Consider the following 18,166-nt stretch of genomic DNA (forward strand, 5'->3'; position numbering starts at 1 on the left):
ATAACATCGCTTTTAGATGAGGTCAGTGTTAATGACGTCATAAAATTTCACAAAATGAACTGCGAATGTCTAGAAGTCATGAAAAATACACACAAAAAAGCTAGGAATAAGCCGCACAGAGGTAAAACTGATCAGCTGAATGAATCATCAGCTCACTCATTAACCTCAAGGCTGGAAATGACCCACTGAGTTTACAAAACAATCATCCTCACTGTCCTTGCATTGTCCACACACACACACACACACACACAGACAGACAGGCTTGTACTTGAGAATGATGCAAACACCAGGTCAGTCAGGATGTTTGGGGAGGGCAAGTGAGTTAATTATGAGCTGTGAACATGACAAGAATTAAACATTTAGATTGCATTATATTTTACATCTACAGCATTTCCAAGAACTAAGAATACCATCAAGCTAAAACCCTGTTACAGGCAGGCTAGTACAGCATGAACACACAAGAAAACACACAAGTGAAAGGGTTTTAAAATAAACGAAGTAAGTGCTTATTCAAGTGCTGGGTGAAGAGGCAGGTCATTAGTCTTGGTTGTAATACAGCCTGTGACTCAGCTCTTCAGACAGCCAGGGGAAGATCATCCCAAGTCAGGGGAAGTTCAAGTTAAAATGCCTAGCCAGAAAGGATTTGCTAATCTGTTCAGTAAACTGTGGTCATGCTCATGACCCAGCGTGCGGTCTCCAGCTGTGCTCTCGCTCAGCAAAACTCCACAAAATGTCCTGACTCTTCCAAAAAAAAAAGCTCTCCATCATCAAGTGTCTATCATCATATCACAGTTTACATCACTGCTGAATTCTCGAATCTGGCTGGTCAGAAGGTGCGGATTCATTTCCTATATAATTGAAATCACAGGTTTATATTAATGCACTATTTCTAATACATTATCGTTCCTATAGTATCAACTCATTCACTGGCAAACAGAACAGATTTTAAAAATCCTGTTGTTATTTACCAAAGAAACACATACTATCATTGATATTGTGAAGTTCTCTGTAAGGAGTAGTTTATTGTTTATGGAAGGAGTCTCCAGTGTCAATGCTCTGTAACAGAAAGTTTTCCGCCATGGGAAAGTCGGTAATGTAACAAGCTGCGTTTTTTGTTTTATTAATTTCAAGAGAGAGGGAGAAAAAAACAGAGGCTGGTGAAGGGATGATTGTTTATAGCTGCTATAATGTAAGTGATAACTTGTTTTGCAGACGTTCCACAGCATTAAATGTAACTATAAATGGATTTTAAAAAACACACTGTCTGATTATTCAATAAATAAAAATTGTTAGCTCTGACAAATTACTTTGGTATAAGAGGAATAAAACATGTCAGGATACATCACACCATCCAGCCACTGATTATTTTCCTATAGCAGAACACCTCAAATGTTTTTTATTCCTTACTTATTTCAAGCATTCTTTTTTAAAAATAAAGCAAAGTGATCTGCCAATAGAAGAAAAGTAATGTCTAGAAATAATCGTATATTTGCTCTGTTCGGAATCGAATAACAAGAGAGATATATTTGAGACACATTTATATTTAAGACTATATTTCTATATATAGAAATAGACTATATAAGACTATATTTATATTCATTGCTATGAATGTCCATACAAGTGAATCAAAGCATATGTACGGATGTAGAGCTCTCTCTCATTGTTTCACTTCACTTCCTTAGCTTTGCACATGCAGGATTCGTTCAGGTTTTCAGTTCAGTTCTTCAGTTCACTTTCTCACATATTCTTATTTGGTAATATCTGTCATGTTTAACTTCCCTGCATCTCTTCCACACAGGGTCGTAGCTTAGAAACTCAAATCGACATGCCTGAGATCACTCATAAACTGTAAAGGTGACACGGTTGTGCTGAAAGATGAGAGGAAATGCGAGCTAGGGGTCAGAAGAGGTGTAAGAAAGGAAATGATGCTGAGTGTTGCAGTAGACGTTTGAGGAACTCTGTCCGGCTGAAAGGATGAAAGGCTGAAATGCTGACAGGCCATCACTGCTAATAAACACCCCCAGATTACAATAACAGACGATCATCTCTGGCATCACGACAAACCAATTCGTCATGACTTACAGTAACATCACGGTTGCCTCATGCTTACATGTTACACAGTGCAGTAGTGCTTTAATATCTGGTCCAGTTGTGCCAACTCAAAAAAAAAAACAAAACTTGTAATAATGGGGTTTTGTAACCATACACCACAGTGATGATTTGTCTCCACTGTGCAAGTGCAAACATCTTACATATAGACAAAGTTTTTATTATTACTCATTATGACTTTATTAGGAAAAAATTATGAAACTGTTAAACCCACTTCGAGACAAATGGCTTGTTTCAGGAAGTAAATGGTTGAAACAAGCAAAATTATGTGCCAGTGGACTACAAGAGTACACTAGTATGAGTTATCACTCAAAAACATACCAAAAGAGCAGTCTGTCTCTCCCCAATAAAAACAACAGATGAGCCAATTGACATATGAATCTGGAATGATTTGCGCAGTTGTTTTGAACTCGCTGATATTAACTATCACTTCCTGGAAGCCCCGCCCCCTTCCCCCATCTTACATGCTCTTGGAGGTCTCTGTCACTGTAAATGGAGAAAGTTTGGAAATCATTAATATGTAATGAAATTGATCATATATGATCAATCTAACTAACATTGGACAAGTATATAATTAACATCAGTTCACTATATTTATTAGGAATGCCACTAAATAATTCTCCAAAAGAGAAAAAAAAGGATTAAAATTTTGACCTAAAAGATTAAATAGGTTTACAATAAAGTGTTAAATCTAACACTTTAGAAATAATGTTAATGTTGAGGATAATTTTCGAGAACTCAGATACATTCAAACAGCAGTGAAAAATGTCAACAGTGAAAACGTCCGCCATGTAGACATTAGACAATCTATTTGTAAGAAGATTATAGCAAAAAGTTACTGTTATGATTTGTATTGTTTATGGCACATTACTGTGGAATCCCTGAAAAATCCACCATCCAGCTCGGTGTTCGTGATTGCCACTGCCAGCAAGCAGTTCCCGACTGCACAGCTGGTAATTTACATAAACAATTTTAGGTATAATAGACTTACTGTTACTATTTAGTAAAACTGAAGAAGCAAACTTTAGATTCTAAACATGTCTTCGCTGATTGACTATTTGCGATAAAGGGGAAAATTATATACAAAGCTTTTCTTTGAAGCCCAGGTTTCTTCCTCTCTGCTTTATATTTGGCTTCAAAACCACCTGAAGCTAAGGCATTCAGGGTCATATGAGTTGTAAAAACACACTGAGGTCATTCTGAGGCAGAGACATGCATAAGCATGGTGGCCATGTGAGCGTGTAGAACACAAAGTGATGATTATCCCACACTGTGGGGAGACAAAAACCTGATGCTGTTTGGACGAGCTCTTACACAGTCATTTGCGATAACACACTAAATCACCAGTATGAAGCCTCAATGATTTAATCACGGTCCTGTAAATCACATCCGCTTTCTGCGTAAAAGGGACAAACCAAAACAAAAAGTGCTGCTTTTCAAGGAAGAGGAGGAGGAGGATCCTCCCACGGTGTGTGCTTTTCCCCTCGTCCCATCTGCGAGATACAGCTGAGCTCAGCGTCAGACACACTTATTCACTCCCTCCTTCACTCCTTCAGCATGTGATTTCCCTTAAACTCTCCACTCAGTGAAAAACTGATGCATTTCACACTCACCTACTGTGTATGTGATTAAAAAAAAAGGACTGGGAAGTAGAGAAATGAACCTTACTCACCAGGTGTACACAGCAGGCATGACTGATATAAACAGACTAGCAGAGCTAAGTTCTTCTTCTCTTTAAAGGAACAAAATACATGAGATTCAATTCAATTTTTGGCATTTACATCATCTTATCTGCTGTTAACAAAAGTTGTAAAGTGGGTTATGTTTTACTTTTGTGAAACTGAGAACAACAGCATCACCAGTGGCATGGATGGAAAATGATTCTTAAGTGAAAGTAGAAATAATGTTTCAAAATCTTGCTCAATTAAAAGTGCAAGTGTGAAGCCAAAAATGTAGTCAAGTGAAAGTAAAATGCTGCTGCGTTTAAACGTACTCAAGTATTAAAAAGTAAAACGTAAATGTTTTTAATTGATTAAATTTAGTGATCCTGTGAAAACTAAATTTTATTACTTATCTAAAACTGTTGAACTGTAGAACTGTTTTGCCTGAAAACATCATTTAATCTCTTTAAGTTTGCTAATGAATAAATCAGAAGTAAAATAATGCAAAGAACAAAGAAATTTACAATTAGCTAGAATTTGACTTGCTGCCTAGACAAGTTATGCTAGCTACCAGAATCGATGCTAGTCTAACCTGGCATTAGCAAAGAAAACAGGGTACCTTACTAAATGTAGCCAGTTAACGTTAATAAATTAGCAAAACGTATGAGTCTTTGCTTACTCCAGCATATTGAAACATTTTACTGAAGTAGGGCCAGAGGCGCTCGTCCCAGAGTTCAACGTCAAACGCACATGTATAGCTGTAGCGCTAACTATATTGTGCAGCGTTGAAAAGGTCAATGCAGATGTACTGCAGGTACGATTCTTAATCGTTTTTTTCTACACTGATAAACTCGCTATGATGCCTTAAACATAAATGTAAATAAAATGTGCGAGAGACCATTTGATTGACGTTTAGCATACATAATAACATAATAACAAAGTACAATCACTCAGTTAGTTTCCATTGCATTGTCCAATCAAAGTACAAATAACACAAAAGGACAAACGGAAGTAAGTTTGTGCAGCTTTTCACTGTGTTTGCTATTCAGAAGAGATATGGCATGATTACGGACTGCAAACATTAAAAGAATATAGCAATCACAAACAGTGATGCTTATCTGTATTTCAACAAGTGTGTTCCTGCGTGTATGCTAGGAGTGGAGCACAATGCCACTATTTGTATCTGTATCTGTTTAGTGCTTCTGATATTCGTATCTATATCTGTGTTAGGATTTAAACCCGACGTTTTGAAAATCCATGACTCTTTTTAAAAATTCCGCTTACCCGATCATTATTTTTTGCTTGTGCCTTTGCGCCTTTGCCTAGTATATAACAAGTTTAGTTGGTTTTATTTCCCAAAATTTAAACAAGCTAGCAGTATGATTTAAATCATCGTGACTCTGACCAGGCAGGTACTAAGGATGAATGAATGAACACTGTAAATGCATCGTTCACATTCACGTTAATGAAGGTAGTCCTTGTTTGTCCTGCGAGCGTCATAACTGACCGGTTGCCAGAAAGTGAAAACCTCCCACTCGCACAACGTTTTAATTATGTCCTACAAGATTCCGGGCCCAAGGCGCACGTCTAGTCTCACGCGTAATAGTGCTGTGTCTGTATTTGCATCCATTTAGAACAAATTATCTGTTCATTCTGAATAATACATACATAATTGGTTACATCTCGAGTTTATGCATAATAGTTATAAGGCTATAAGGATATAAGGCTCAACCATAATGGTTTCATATTAGTAACACTGAGTTACTCATAGGTAGATTTTTTTTAAGCCCTCCCATTTCATATCAGAACCAGCCATTCTTGCTGCTGACCACAGCAACCGCAGCAGCACGTGCTGGAAATGGTGGTCCAGAAGTTCTTTTATAGCTGAAGATCCTTGAAGGATCAGTCTTTTTTTTTTTTTTCACTTGCTGACCCAAACATCATCACTTTAAATATGAGCTTTAACTATTCTTCCTTTTAAAAAAATAAATAAATAAAAAATTCTTCCATTGTGGGCAATAATGTAAAACAAGTCTTTTTGACCTAAACAGATGGCGAGGGATTAATACTGAACACACACACACACACACCACACATCCTGCCTGCCATTTCATCATCGTAGGTGTTTCTGCATTTGTGTGTGAATGAATACGTTACAGTGAAGTTCAACGGGCTCAAGCTCAAACGACTGTAAGCGTTTATGTGTCATTCATGACTGCAGTGTGTGTGTGTGTGTGTGTGTGTGGGCTGCTGGAGAGAGTGCGTGATCGAATGAAGCAGGTGTGTCTGTTTTGAGGAGACATACATTTGCGTAAGCGCTTGCGTTGGTGACTAGCTTCAGATGAGTGTGTGTCTGTATGTTTTAGTGTAATGTGATGGTGGAGATGTGGGCCGTTCGCGCGGTTTATGTGACAGGAAGTCTATAGCTTCATGATTTCCTGTTGAGCCGGCGGTGGAAAGTATACACACACACACACACACAGTGTTGAAGGCCTACAGCACCACTGTGCCCTCACATCCTATGAAGCCGATAACACAGGAACACTTAAAATAGTCAGAGGAACTTTCCAACAGGTGACATCAGATAACGCCAGATTGCTAATATGGTGTTGGTTAAGTGAGAGTACACACTGTAACGTATTTATGGGAGACACTTTGTGTATTATTGGAGAAAGTTTGTGAGCCCTTGTAATTCTGCTTGAGTTTTATTTATTAAAACTTCCACACTCTTAGAAAAAAGGTATTAAACTATGGTTTTATGGTACAAACACTGGGGTTGTATAAACTGTATATATTTTCTAACTTTAATATAATTTATTAATTCCACTAATATTAGTCTACAAATCAAGTTTTAAAAAATTATTTTAATTCAGGATTATGAATTTTTGGCCAGTGGTTAACTGTCACACTCATAAATAATGAATAAAACACTTTGGTTAGTGATGTTATAGGAATATATTCAGCATCGCAGCCCAATCTGAAGCAGAGTTGATTATTTTCCAATATCCTGAAGAGTTTGATCCCTCTTATACAAAAGCAATTTGTCAAAGCTTACTATTTTTAATTAATTAAAAACAATGAGTCATGTTTTCTATCCGTTTACAGTTACCACCAAAAAAAGTTAGTTCCTGTTCTCAGTTAACAGCTATAAACAGACATTGTCTCACCAGCCTCTCTTTTTGTCTCTTTCTTGAAATTATATAGTAAGAAAAAAAAAAAATGTGTTACTGAGAAACGCAAAGTGCAAAACTCCTCAGTTCTGAAGAGTTTCCCTGTTAGAGCTTTACCTCTGACTATTGTGCTGTGCTGACACTGGAGACTCCTTCCTTACATGTTAAATAAACATCTCCTTACAGAAACATCCACCATACAAGTCTCTATGTAAGTTGTTACCATAGAAACGATATTAGAAGAACTGAATTAGTATAAACCTGTGATTTGAATTACAGCCGAAACGGTCAGAAAATTACTTCACACCTTCTGACCAATCAATATTGAGACTCCAACAGCTCTATGGTATAGCTGGGAGTCACAATTGAATTGTATTTTCTGTTTAAATGATGCCACTTTTATAATATAATCATTATAACAGTAGTGTATTGATTATGAAATATGGCTGTGTACCAATACTTAATATGTATAACTTGGTTTTCCTCTTAGATTGTATTTTTTTTAGGTAAGATAATGATGCAATAACAATAAATAATTAATTATTATTTACAATATGCAATAAACTAAAAAATAAAATTAAAAGTAAAATTTAAAAATAAAATTACAATAAACAGTACAGTGGTTCCTTAAAAAAAAACATACTTACACTTACTATTTATTAGATCAAATCCAAATAATTAAAATATAATCATGCAGTGAGTTGGTTATATCGATAAACCAGTTAAAAATGAAAGTCAAGTTTAGTGACTACATACACAGACACACGACAAATTAAAGGAAAATTCCCTAGTGGGGGATTTTGCTGGTGTGTTTTGAGGAACGAGGGAAGTGTAACTGCAAATCAATACTGCAGTTCATCTGACTGATCACCTTTTTTGTGTTTTTGTTGTGTTTGCGTGTTTAATGAATCTCACAAAGCTAAATTTTCACCAGACAACATATCTGCACTTTATGGATCATGGAAAATTCTTTTTTTTTTTCTTACAAATATAAGAAATAAACATTTTCCATAGTTAAATTTAACTCTGAAAGCTGAAATGTTTCCTAAGTCCTGTCCTAGACTTTCAGTTTATCCCTGCCCACTCCAAATAAGCCTAAATAAAGCTGCCATGACTTAGTGTAAGATGATTTCTGCATTAATATGGATAATTCCAGAGGGTTCACAAACTTTTTAGACACAGCTGCAGCTGAAGTAGACGTGTAGTGTGGAACAAGCTATACGTGGGTTTTTGTTCTTTTTATTAATATTTGAAATGACTGTGCACGGATACAGATCACTACACTGTACCCAAAATAGACCTTTATCTTAGCCGAAGGATCTGTTAGTCATGTACGTGAGTGTGTTTTCATGACAAGGATCAGTTGATCACTCCTTCCTGACTCACTTGCACATATTCAAGTTTAAAAATAAATAAAATAAAATAAACGCTGCCTCAGACACTCGTTTCCAGTAAGTGCTTTATCCTGGTCTGGGTTGTGGTGGATCCAGAGCCTATCCCGGGAACACTGGGAGTGAGACAGGAATACAGTCCGGATGAGACCCCAGTCCACCTCACACACCCGTTCACACCTGGGGAGGAAACCTGCGGAGGACACGTGGACAACATGCGCAGACAGTAACCCGAGCTCAGGATCGAACCAGGATTTCTTGCTTGCTACAAAGGAATATTTTAGGAAAATCTACTTGAATCAAATTTCTCCCTTACCCTCAATGTAGTCAAAAACTGACAGCTTTAGCGTCTAATGATTACGATGAGGCTAATCTCTCTTTTGAGATATTTTGTGCCTCAAACAGCATTCATTTCTTCACTGGTATCACACAGAACAAAGCTGTGTAGAAACGCCTAGATTTGAGCGCACAGAATGACATCTGAGCAATCCTTCGTCTGATTCATGAAACATGAGCACAAATGATAAATCAGCTTCATCTGCGTTGATGCAATCTCCCCTCCACTAATCCCTAATTTGCATGTCATATGCATATGACATACGACACATCCCAATTCATCCTCACATTCGTCTCATTTACACACCTCAATTTCTGCCAGTGTTGCAATAGCGAGCCAATTAAAAGGGGAGCTTTCAGCGGATGACTGTTATCCAAAATCCGAAGAAAGAAGTACTTAAGAGTGGGGAAAAAAATGCATTTTAGTGAAGCTGAGTTTGAACAAGTGCTAAATTAGCTTCATTTTTGTAACAGGTGAATTTACACATGAGGTATGTTAATATGCTTGGATATCATGGCATGTTTTTTTTTGGAGGTTATATAATTTCATATAATCACTAAAACACAATTCTAGCCGATTTGCTAGTCTGGTTTTTTAGTGATTTCGATTTTACTTACTTTCAGCATTAGCTTAGATGAAATACTGGTTTGTTTATTTGTACAGGATAGGAAATATGGCTCACAGATATTTATAAAACTGGAATTAATCCTGTCCTTGAGTACTGAAATGAATAAAAACCTAGCTATAAACAGAATTCACTTAACTTTCTGCAGGTAAGGCTGGAAAGTGGTTTCGATTTCTACCTGATTTAAACCTTAAACCTGTCTTGGACAAGTGTATTCTGCTGAATGCTTTTCTTTGATTGGCTCAGTATTGCAACACCTGCATAAACAGGGATGTGATTCATGTACATTAGTTGTAACATGGACATAAGTGTAAGGGTGTGTCGTATGCATCTGAGATAAATAAGGCACTAGTGGGCACGAGCTTGTGTCCACGTAGCTGAAGCTGATCCATCAGTTGCGCTCAAATGGTGTCATCATGATTTGATGTCATACAGCAGTTTCATGAATCACACACAGATTCATTCATACGTCATTCCATGGGCCCAAATGTGCGTTAATTCAACAAGAAAACATTACAGTAGGATGAGGACAAGAAGGAGGTCCAGTTCTTTTCCAATGATTTCAGATCAGTCAGGAAATATTCTACAGACAGGATGTCCCTAAACTGCGACCATAACTCAGCAACAGTCAGACAATCAGACTGAATCAGATCTAAATCTGGCTCTCAAAATAGCCCATGATAAAACAGGAAGCGCCACAGCCACAATCTGGCGGTTAAGTACACTGATTTGCAAAAAAGGGGGAAGTTCTGGGGAATAACAAGAGATTTAGGGCTTGATCTGCAGCGGCTTTAAAGACTGGGCAATCCCTGGGATTAACCAGGGGCCTGGGAATATTAATTCTAAAAAAAAAAATAACCTAAAGTACCAGATTTACCATTCAGTCCCTGTCACACATTCCCTTGCACATGCATCCAAAAATATCACCCAGTTTTTTCACTTATTCTGATTACTGGTGTGAAAAAACTGCAATTTTTTTTTCGTACGTCAGAATAAATGCCACGAAAGTAATATAGCCATGTGCTACACTTGTTTTGGAATATGTTACAGGATATTTACTTTTAAAAAATATGAGAAAGTGTATTTAAAGCAATTTTAAACCCAAATGTAGACATGTTTAGAGTGGCATGTTTTCTTCTTTTGCTGATGCTACAAGTCTGATGTATCTAACAAGTAACAGAAGTACTTCGCCCATTCTATTTTTCAATTTTATACCTGAATGATATTATTAAACAACTAATCCCCCTTTTATATAAGCAAATGTGGAGAAATTTCAAGTAAAGTTCAATGTTGAACCATATTATCACTATTATTTGATATTTATACCACACTGCTGTTGCATTCTCGAATCTGATTGGTCAGAAGGTGTTAATTCATTTTTTAATATGTTATTGTTTCTACAGTAATACATACGGAGGGATGTGTTTGGCGAATGCTCCACAAAATGCTCTAAGGTTAATAATGAACAGATTAAAATGTGTTGCTTTAAAAAAAAATGAAGTAATTGTTGATTTTCTGGAAGGAGACGTTTATTTAACGTTTATGGAAGGAGTCTCCAGTGTCAGCGCTTTCTAACAGTCCAAGATAACGCTCTAATTAGTTTTCTGCCATTGAAACATCTTCAGGAAAGAAGACAGAAGACGGTGCTGCAAATTTTCTGTCTTTCTGTCTCTAAGCTTCAAGACTTGCAGGCGAGGAAACGACTGCAAACGTTCCACAACATTAAATGTAACTATAAATGGATAAAAAAGTATGATGTGTTGTTCTTTAATAAATAAAAAAATTTAATTATTGGGAAATTGCTGTAGTATACAAGGAATAAAACACTTCAGAAGGTGCTGTTATAAGAAATTTATTAACTTCTGGGTTGTAACAGTGACTCTGTTTTGTGTTGAGCCGCACCACCACCCTGTTGTTGATTATTTTCCTATAACAGCACATCCAGCATGTGTTTTACTCTTCAGTTAAAACTTCAGTATATAAATATGACTCTCCTGCTATTTTACAAATTATTATTTAAATCATTTCTATCAATATTGTTTGTATTGATCATTATTAAAATAACAATGAAATATGTCAGGGATTTAAAATTGTGTTTTATATCTGTGTTATAAAATATAATAATATAATATAAATATAATATGAGTTTCGTTGTAGTAGAGAAGAAGCGATAGACCGAAGGGAACAAACTTTGCTAAAGAGTGAACCTGTAATCACTGAAAAAGCTTTACTGCTTGTGTCTGTTTTTGCCATTTTCATATATCATGTAGAATCCTGTGTCTTTCCCTCCATCTTGTGTTCTCTCCTTCTTCTTCCGCTTCGGCTTTCTTCTGCCGTTTCACCGTCATCCTGCCAGTGAGACGTGAAAACAAAGTAACAGAGTGAAACAGTCATAATGAAACATGTGAATACAGTCTGTTGAAACGTTGAAGGTCACACTCGCATAACAAATGCAACAGTTATATCCGAGTCATTCGAGCTGTGAGAAAATTCCCCCAAAATAGAACCAGGCATTAGAGCAGAGTTATCGCAGTGTGTGGCTGCTGCATCGACGTTGACTCACAGCTTGCTCATCGTATGCTGGAACCGCAGTGAAATGCTTTTCTAGTTTGTAGGGTGCCATCCATCCATCCATCCATCCATTACAGGTCAATGACCCCCCTATAATTAGACTGTTGATTAATTTTCTATAGCAGCAGCTCTAACTGGCCGTAATTCAAATCACAGGTTTATAATAATGCACTCATTCTATTACGTTATCGTTTCTATAGTAACAGCTCATTCGCAAGAATTTGTACAACGGACGCTCCACATAATCTATAAATAAGGTGCTGTTGCTAAACAAAGACAAAACGTATAAATGTATAATCATTATTATGGTTAGGTTTTCTGTATGGAGACATTTATTGGCATTCATGGAAGGAGTCTCCAGTTTCAGTGCTTTGTAACAGTGAGTAAGTTTTCTTACTGTGAGTTCTTGTTTTCTTATCCTCCTCTCAGACTTACACGACATGCAGGATGATGGTCAGGCTGCCTGAGATGCTCAGGACGACGAGAAGAGCGAGAGCAATGATGAGAGTGTCTGTGTGGAGCTGGACATGTCTCACATCAACACGAGGAAGTGAAGGGAGCGTAGGAATCTGTCTCGGTGGTGAAGTGGGCATGGGGATGACTGAGAGAGAGAGAGTGAGAGAGAGAGAGTAAGAGAGAGAGTGAGAGAGAGAGTGAGAGAGAAAGATGAGAGAAAGTGAGAGAGAGAAACATGAGAGAAAGTGAGAGAGATTTTACAAACAAAAATCCTGTACATTTTACTCAGTTGTTCCTTATTATTCTAAAACACATTATCTAAAACTGAGACAATTTTTTATATAGCAATAAATCTATCTGAATATTATCTTTAGCTTTTAAAACTCTATCCAAAACGGTGCCCAAAGCCCTATTCCATACAAATAGCACTGTGAATTATGGGTATTGTGTATCATCTAAGATCCAAATCACTCTAACTCACATCTCACTGCTCACATCTAAGATAACGGTATTAACCCACTGCATTGCATTATGGGACATTATGGGTCTGATGTGTTCTGCTATGCTTTTGTTCATGACTGTGAGAGGATAAAAACTTCCCAAGTTAAGATACTAACTCGTGAAAATGGTATGATTTCGGACAGCGTTAATTAGCATTGTCTCTTAATAACTTAAACCACACCAATTATTATTATTATTATTATTATTATTATTATTATAGCACCTTTCATTAAAATGCATCTCAAAAATGCTTTAGCAAGAAAAAAGCAGAAAACAGAGAAAATAAAAACGTAATTAAAAATCGTTAAAAAATAAATCCTTCTAAACATAATAACGAAGAAACCATAAATAAATATGTAATTAAATTAAAATCATAAAGAGTAATTAGGCAACACATATAAGAAAACAGAATAGAAACATATAGCCTATTAGTAATAATTATGGAATCTTGTTTAAACAATATTTGCTAAATTAAATTTTAATGTTTCATAACTGACAAAATAAAATCAGTTCTTATTAGGAGCAAATGTTCCACATCTCTCACCAGTGAGGATGAAGAGTGTGTGTGAGAGTGTAGTGCCGTGCTGATCCAGCAGGAAGCAGCGATACACTCCCTGCTCGCTCACACTCAGCTGGTTCAGGACGATTTTGGAGTCCTTTGTCACCACCAGAACCTCAAACCTGTCCTCGGCTGAAAACTAACAACGGGTAAAACATGAGGGAATGGAGATGTGTAGAATTAGTCACGTGTGACGTGTTAAACACAGACACAAAACACTGAGTACACGGCTTTCTTAAAAATCTGTAGCCATTTGTATTTGTGTTATTTTTATCCAAATTTTCTTGACAGAATTATGCACATGTTACTTTCAGACAATTTATAGTTTATAACAATTTATAATAAGAATCTATAATAATAATAATAATAATAATAATAAAAGGATAATCACAAATATCTCACTATACTGATTCAATAATACTGAGGGAAAAAATTATGCTGTTTACACAAGAAAGTAAAAACATTATAAAGGTAATATGTTTAAAACTTGAAAAGTTTGTTGTACAAAATTCTATCAATCTGTTTTTAACAGTTATTTAACAAACCACTTTGGAGTAGTAACAGTAACTCGCCGTTGATTATTTTCCTATAACAGCATGACTCCAGATGTTGGATCCACTTTTTCTATGAGTTTTTGGATTTTAATGTTACTAAGCCCATATCCAAATAATTTAGAAGAATTAAATGTGTGTGTGTGTGTGTGTGTGTGTACATTTGTGGCTCCCTGTTTCCAGGAGTAATGATACTCAGCATGTCCTACTACCAAACTGTGCCACGGAAGAAAACAATCCAACACTGCCTGCTCGCCCACATTCGCTAACACCTGATGCTCTGAGAAAGAGAGAGAGAGAGAGCGAAATAGATAGAAAGACAGAAAGAGAGACAGAGAGAGAGAGAGAAAGAGAGAAGAGAGACACAGGAAAAGAAATAATAGTGTGCGTATGTATGTGTGTGGGAGTTTATGTGCGTGTATGTGTGTGTGTGTATTGTGTGTGTGTGTGTGGAATGTTTCTCACCTCCGCAATCTTTTGGGGGTGTTTCAGATTGACATTTGTGCAGCCCATACTGGCAGGAAGAGCAATTCATTACACTCTGAAACAGTAAACCTGTCTCTCACACACACACACACACACACACACACACACACACACACACACACACACACACACACAGATCCTACCAGATTAATCACAAAATGAGAGTGGCTCAAAACAAGTATAGGCATCTATTAAAGAGCTATAAGAGCTAGGGAGACTGAATTTGACCTTACCACATTTATTTGGACACAGTCCTGGAAAGACAAAAACAGAACCATTGGACACACACACACACACACACACACACACTAAAAAATACAATTTCTTTTTTATAATCACTAAGTTCTCCTTTTCCCCTCGAACCTTCAGCAACAAAAACTTCTAGATGCTTCTTCAGGATCATTTTCCCTTTCTCCAGGATCTTTATCATGTCCCATTGGATAGAACCTGCACACAAAGGTCAGGAGACATAATGAGGAAGTTTACAAATTCAGGAATTTATTTATTCAGGAGTAAAAATCAATCATTCACAGATAAATGACTCCTTTAAGGGTGAGGCCACTAAGTTTAGAGAATTTAGTAAGTGAGCTATTTAAAGGGGCAGTCTGTAATTTTCTGCGTGTACACACAGCTGTGTCAATACATTGAGAAAGGGTTTGTGGGTAAGCACCGTTCACAGCTCCAAAATCTCTACTATGGATGCCTTAAAGCTGTGTCAGGTAAATGTTGATTGGTTAAGCAGGAAGGTGTATCCAGTAGTGTTGGGGTTGGGAAGAAACCAAAACAATACTTGACCCAAAACAGAAGTAACACAAGGTTAGGGTGCTTCCACACTTGGTTTTTTTTCCCCAGAAAAAAAACCCTGGTCAGATATGAAAAAACATGTCTCATATGACATGCACACTAACCATAGCAACACTCATACCAGTCCTAGCTAAACTGGATACCGGTGAATGTCCCAAAAATACACAAATTGTTGTTTTTAGTTAAATTACAACTTGAAAAATTGCAATTGCTTTTCTGCTTGTCCCCCAACTTGGAACCTTTTTCCTTCCTAATTGTGTGAAAGCAGCCTTATACAACCATTTTCAAAACATTATGAAACAGTAAAGTGCACATAATCTTCAAGTAAGTTCTTCTTAATCCAGTAAATTCTTCTTAATCACATTCAGCACTATGCTTCTTCCTCTCTACTACAACGAAACTTAAGGCTTTCTTTTTTATTTTTTTGTTCTTTCTACATTCTGGTTTGATATATTGCCCCTAGTGCACGTTCACGTTGCATGCACATCTGTGAACAAACGCTAGCACATGTTTGCAGATTTGCAGACACACACACACACAGAGTAGACAAGGCCCTCACCGGTGCTCGCCTCCTGCCAGTGCCTCCTGAACTCACTCTGATACTCAGTTTGTGCTCGGTACAAAGTAGTAAGATCTGCAGCAAAGAAGAGAGACATAGCATATTCACTCTTCAGCCTTTGTTGTGAACTATCACTAAACAAATAGCCTAATGGCTTTGGGACAGTAGCTTGTGGTTAAAGATCTTTGGTCAGTGAGTGAGCAAAGCTAACAGAACAAGCTGAGGTAATGAAGCTTATGACGCTAACAGAACAAGCTGAGGTAATGAAGGTTATGACGCTAACAGAACAAGCTGAGGTAATGAAGGTTATGATGCTAACAGAACAAGCTGAGGTAATGAAGGTTATTACACTTACAGAACAAGCTGAGGTAATGAAGGTTATGATGCTAACAGAACAAGCTGAGGTAATGAAGGTTATGATGCTAACAGAACAAGCTGAGGTAATGAAGGTTATTACACTTACAGAACAAGCTGAGGTAATGAAGGTTATGACGCTAACAGAACAAGCTGAGGTAATGAAGGTTATGATGCTAACAGAACGAGCTGAGGTAATGAAAGTTATGATGCTAACAGAACAAGCTGAGGTAATGAAAGCTATGATGCTAAGCAAGCTGAGCTAACAAACAGTGCATTCAAATGGAACTTGTGAATTGCTGATTTTAAAATGGGAAGCCAAACGCACAATACCATCACTATTAATGTTCTGAGAACACTAACTGGCAAAAACTGCATGTCAGTAGCTAGCATGTTTTTATATAAACAATATAAAGGCATACAGACTCAGAAAATGAGACAAAACTATCTGGAAAACTATTTAGCTCAGATGTATTGATAAATTACTCACAAAGGAAGCTGAAATTACACTTTACACATAGCATGAGCCACAAACCAAAGCTCTGTGAACATCATACTGAGAAACTTTCACCTTATGTAAAATCACAACTTGTTAAATTGGAGCTTCTCGCAGATGCTACTCATAAACAGAAAAAGCAAGAACAACAACAAAAATAAAAACAAGCGAGCTGAGCTAACAAAAGCTATCTTGCTAACTAAGAAAGCTAAGCTGATACAGTCTTTACAAATAGTCTATAAAATCATCTAAAACAGCTGGGATTGTTGTACACTGAATTTTACAGTTAAGACTGTGTTTCTTTTTTTTCGGTCACTTGTTGCTAATTGTGTTGACATTATTTCTATTGGCGCCGCATAGCTAGCTAAAAGATACAGAAGAAAGACTCTGTGAAGTGTGCTTGCTAAAAGAACAACAAATATAATATCTTACTACATTTAGTTACATCGCCACATTCTGCACATTTCTCTGTTTATATCTGAAATCATAGAAATAGATCCTTAATTACTGAGAAGATTTTTTTCGATCATACGCACGATCATACACACCGATGACCCCGGAGAGCTTCGTGCTGCTGTCCTGGTAGGTGACGTAGGCATGACTGACGATCTTCTTCAGATCCATCTGCTCTTGTACAGTCAATTTGTCCTTTGTGGCCATGAAGTCCTCGTGCATGTGGCGGATGGCGAGGTCACACTGCAGACACAACCTCACCCCGGGGATCACACACACCAGGACGAGCCAACAGACAGAAAAATGCCCGGGAGCCATTTGGAGATTTTTCATAATGTCACGACATAACATCAGTGATGATGATGATGATTTGTGTCATTGCTGTCGCTCCATGAATTCTAGCATAAATAAGACTGGTATCGTTACACAATTATGTTAATAATAGACTGTGATCATAAATGAATAATGAATACCCTGGGCCTGTTTTTTTTCATGTGCGTTGTTACAGAGTTACAGCCTATTCTACTCGGAAAATAAGTTGTTTTGCATTACAACACACTCATGACATCACTATATTCATCTCTAGGATTTCACAGAAGGCCACAGAAACTTCGCAGAAGGCCACAGAAACTTCCTGATTCTGAAATCCTATTTTTATCTGTTAAGTAATCATTTAAACATTCAGGAATATCAACATTTTCCTCATGTATGTCGGTAAATTACTATGAAAAGACCTTGTATGACTAAATTTACGCAAATTCATTACACTCAGCATTGACTGCTAACTGAAATTTATTCATTCTGCCATATTAAGAAATTAAACTTCGTCACAACTCGTGAATTCTTAACTGAAAACGTTACATATTATTAAATAACCTTTTTTTAATGTAACCCTTAACATGTAATCCTTTAATTTCTCAATGTGCCCATAAATTCCCCAAATTGTTAGGTATGTTTATTATTTAATGCTTTATTTAGCTATTAATTAAACAGTTAGGTAACTCTCGAGCTATTCACAGTTATGATGTGTAACTTTACTCGATCTAGTGGTGGGTTTTAATGAGCTTGTTAGCCATATTTGAA

At 36.8% G+C, this 18,166-nt stretch overlaps 1 protein-coding gene across 2 annotated transcripts; it reads right to left on the reverse strand.

Annotated features, from left to right (window-relative positions):
* Positions 1 to 6,532: 6,532 nt before the first annotated feature.
* Positions 6,533 to 17,416, reverse strand: LOC113546035 (izumo sperm-egg fusion protein 1). Of its 2 annotated transcripts, none has more exons than XM_026945732.3 (9): positions 17,179 to 17,416; positions 15,781 to 15,855; positions 14,781 to 14,864; positions 14,651 to 14,671; positions 14,397 to 14,486; positions 14,093 to 14,211; positions 13,366 to 13,519; positions 12,300 to 12,465; positions 6,533 to 11,642 (listed from the first exon to the last, which is right to left on the reverse strand). In XM_026945732.3, exons 1-9 carry the CDS (start codon positions 17,414 to 17,416, stop codon positions 11,549 to 11,551), a joined length of 1,041 nt encoding a protein of 346 aa, XP_026801533.2. In that variant the 3' UTR covers positions 6,533 to 11,548. The 2 variants fall into 2 exon arrangements, with proteins under 2 accessions (XP_026801533.2, XP_053091809.1); XM_053235834.1 differs by lacking the exon at positions 17,179 to 17,416 and adding an exon at positions 11,857 to 11,965 and having other exon boundaries at positions 15,781 to 15,980.
* Positions 17,417 to 18,166: the final 750 nt, after the last annotated feature.

The sequence above is a fragment of the Pangasianodon hypophthalmus genome, chromosome 8, assembly GCF_027358585.1.
Source record: "Pangasianodon hypophthalmus isolate fPanHyp1 chromosome 8, fPanHyp1.pri, whole genome shotgun sequence".
NCBI classification, from domain to species: domain Eukaryota; kingdom Metazoa; phylum Chordata; class Actinopteri; order Siluriformes; family Pangasiidae; genus Pangasianodon; species Pangasianodon hypophthalmus.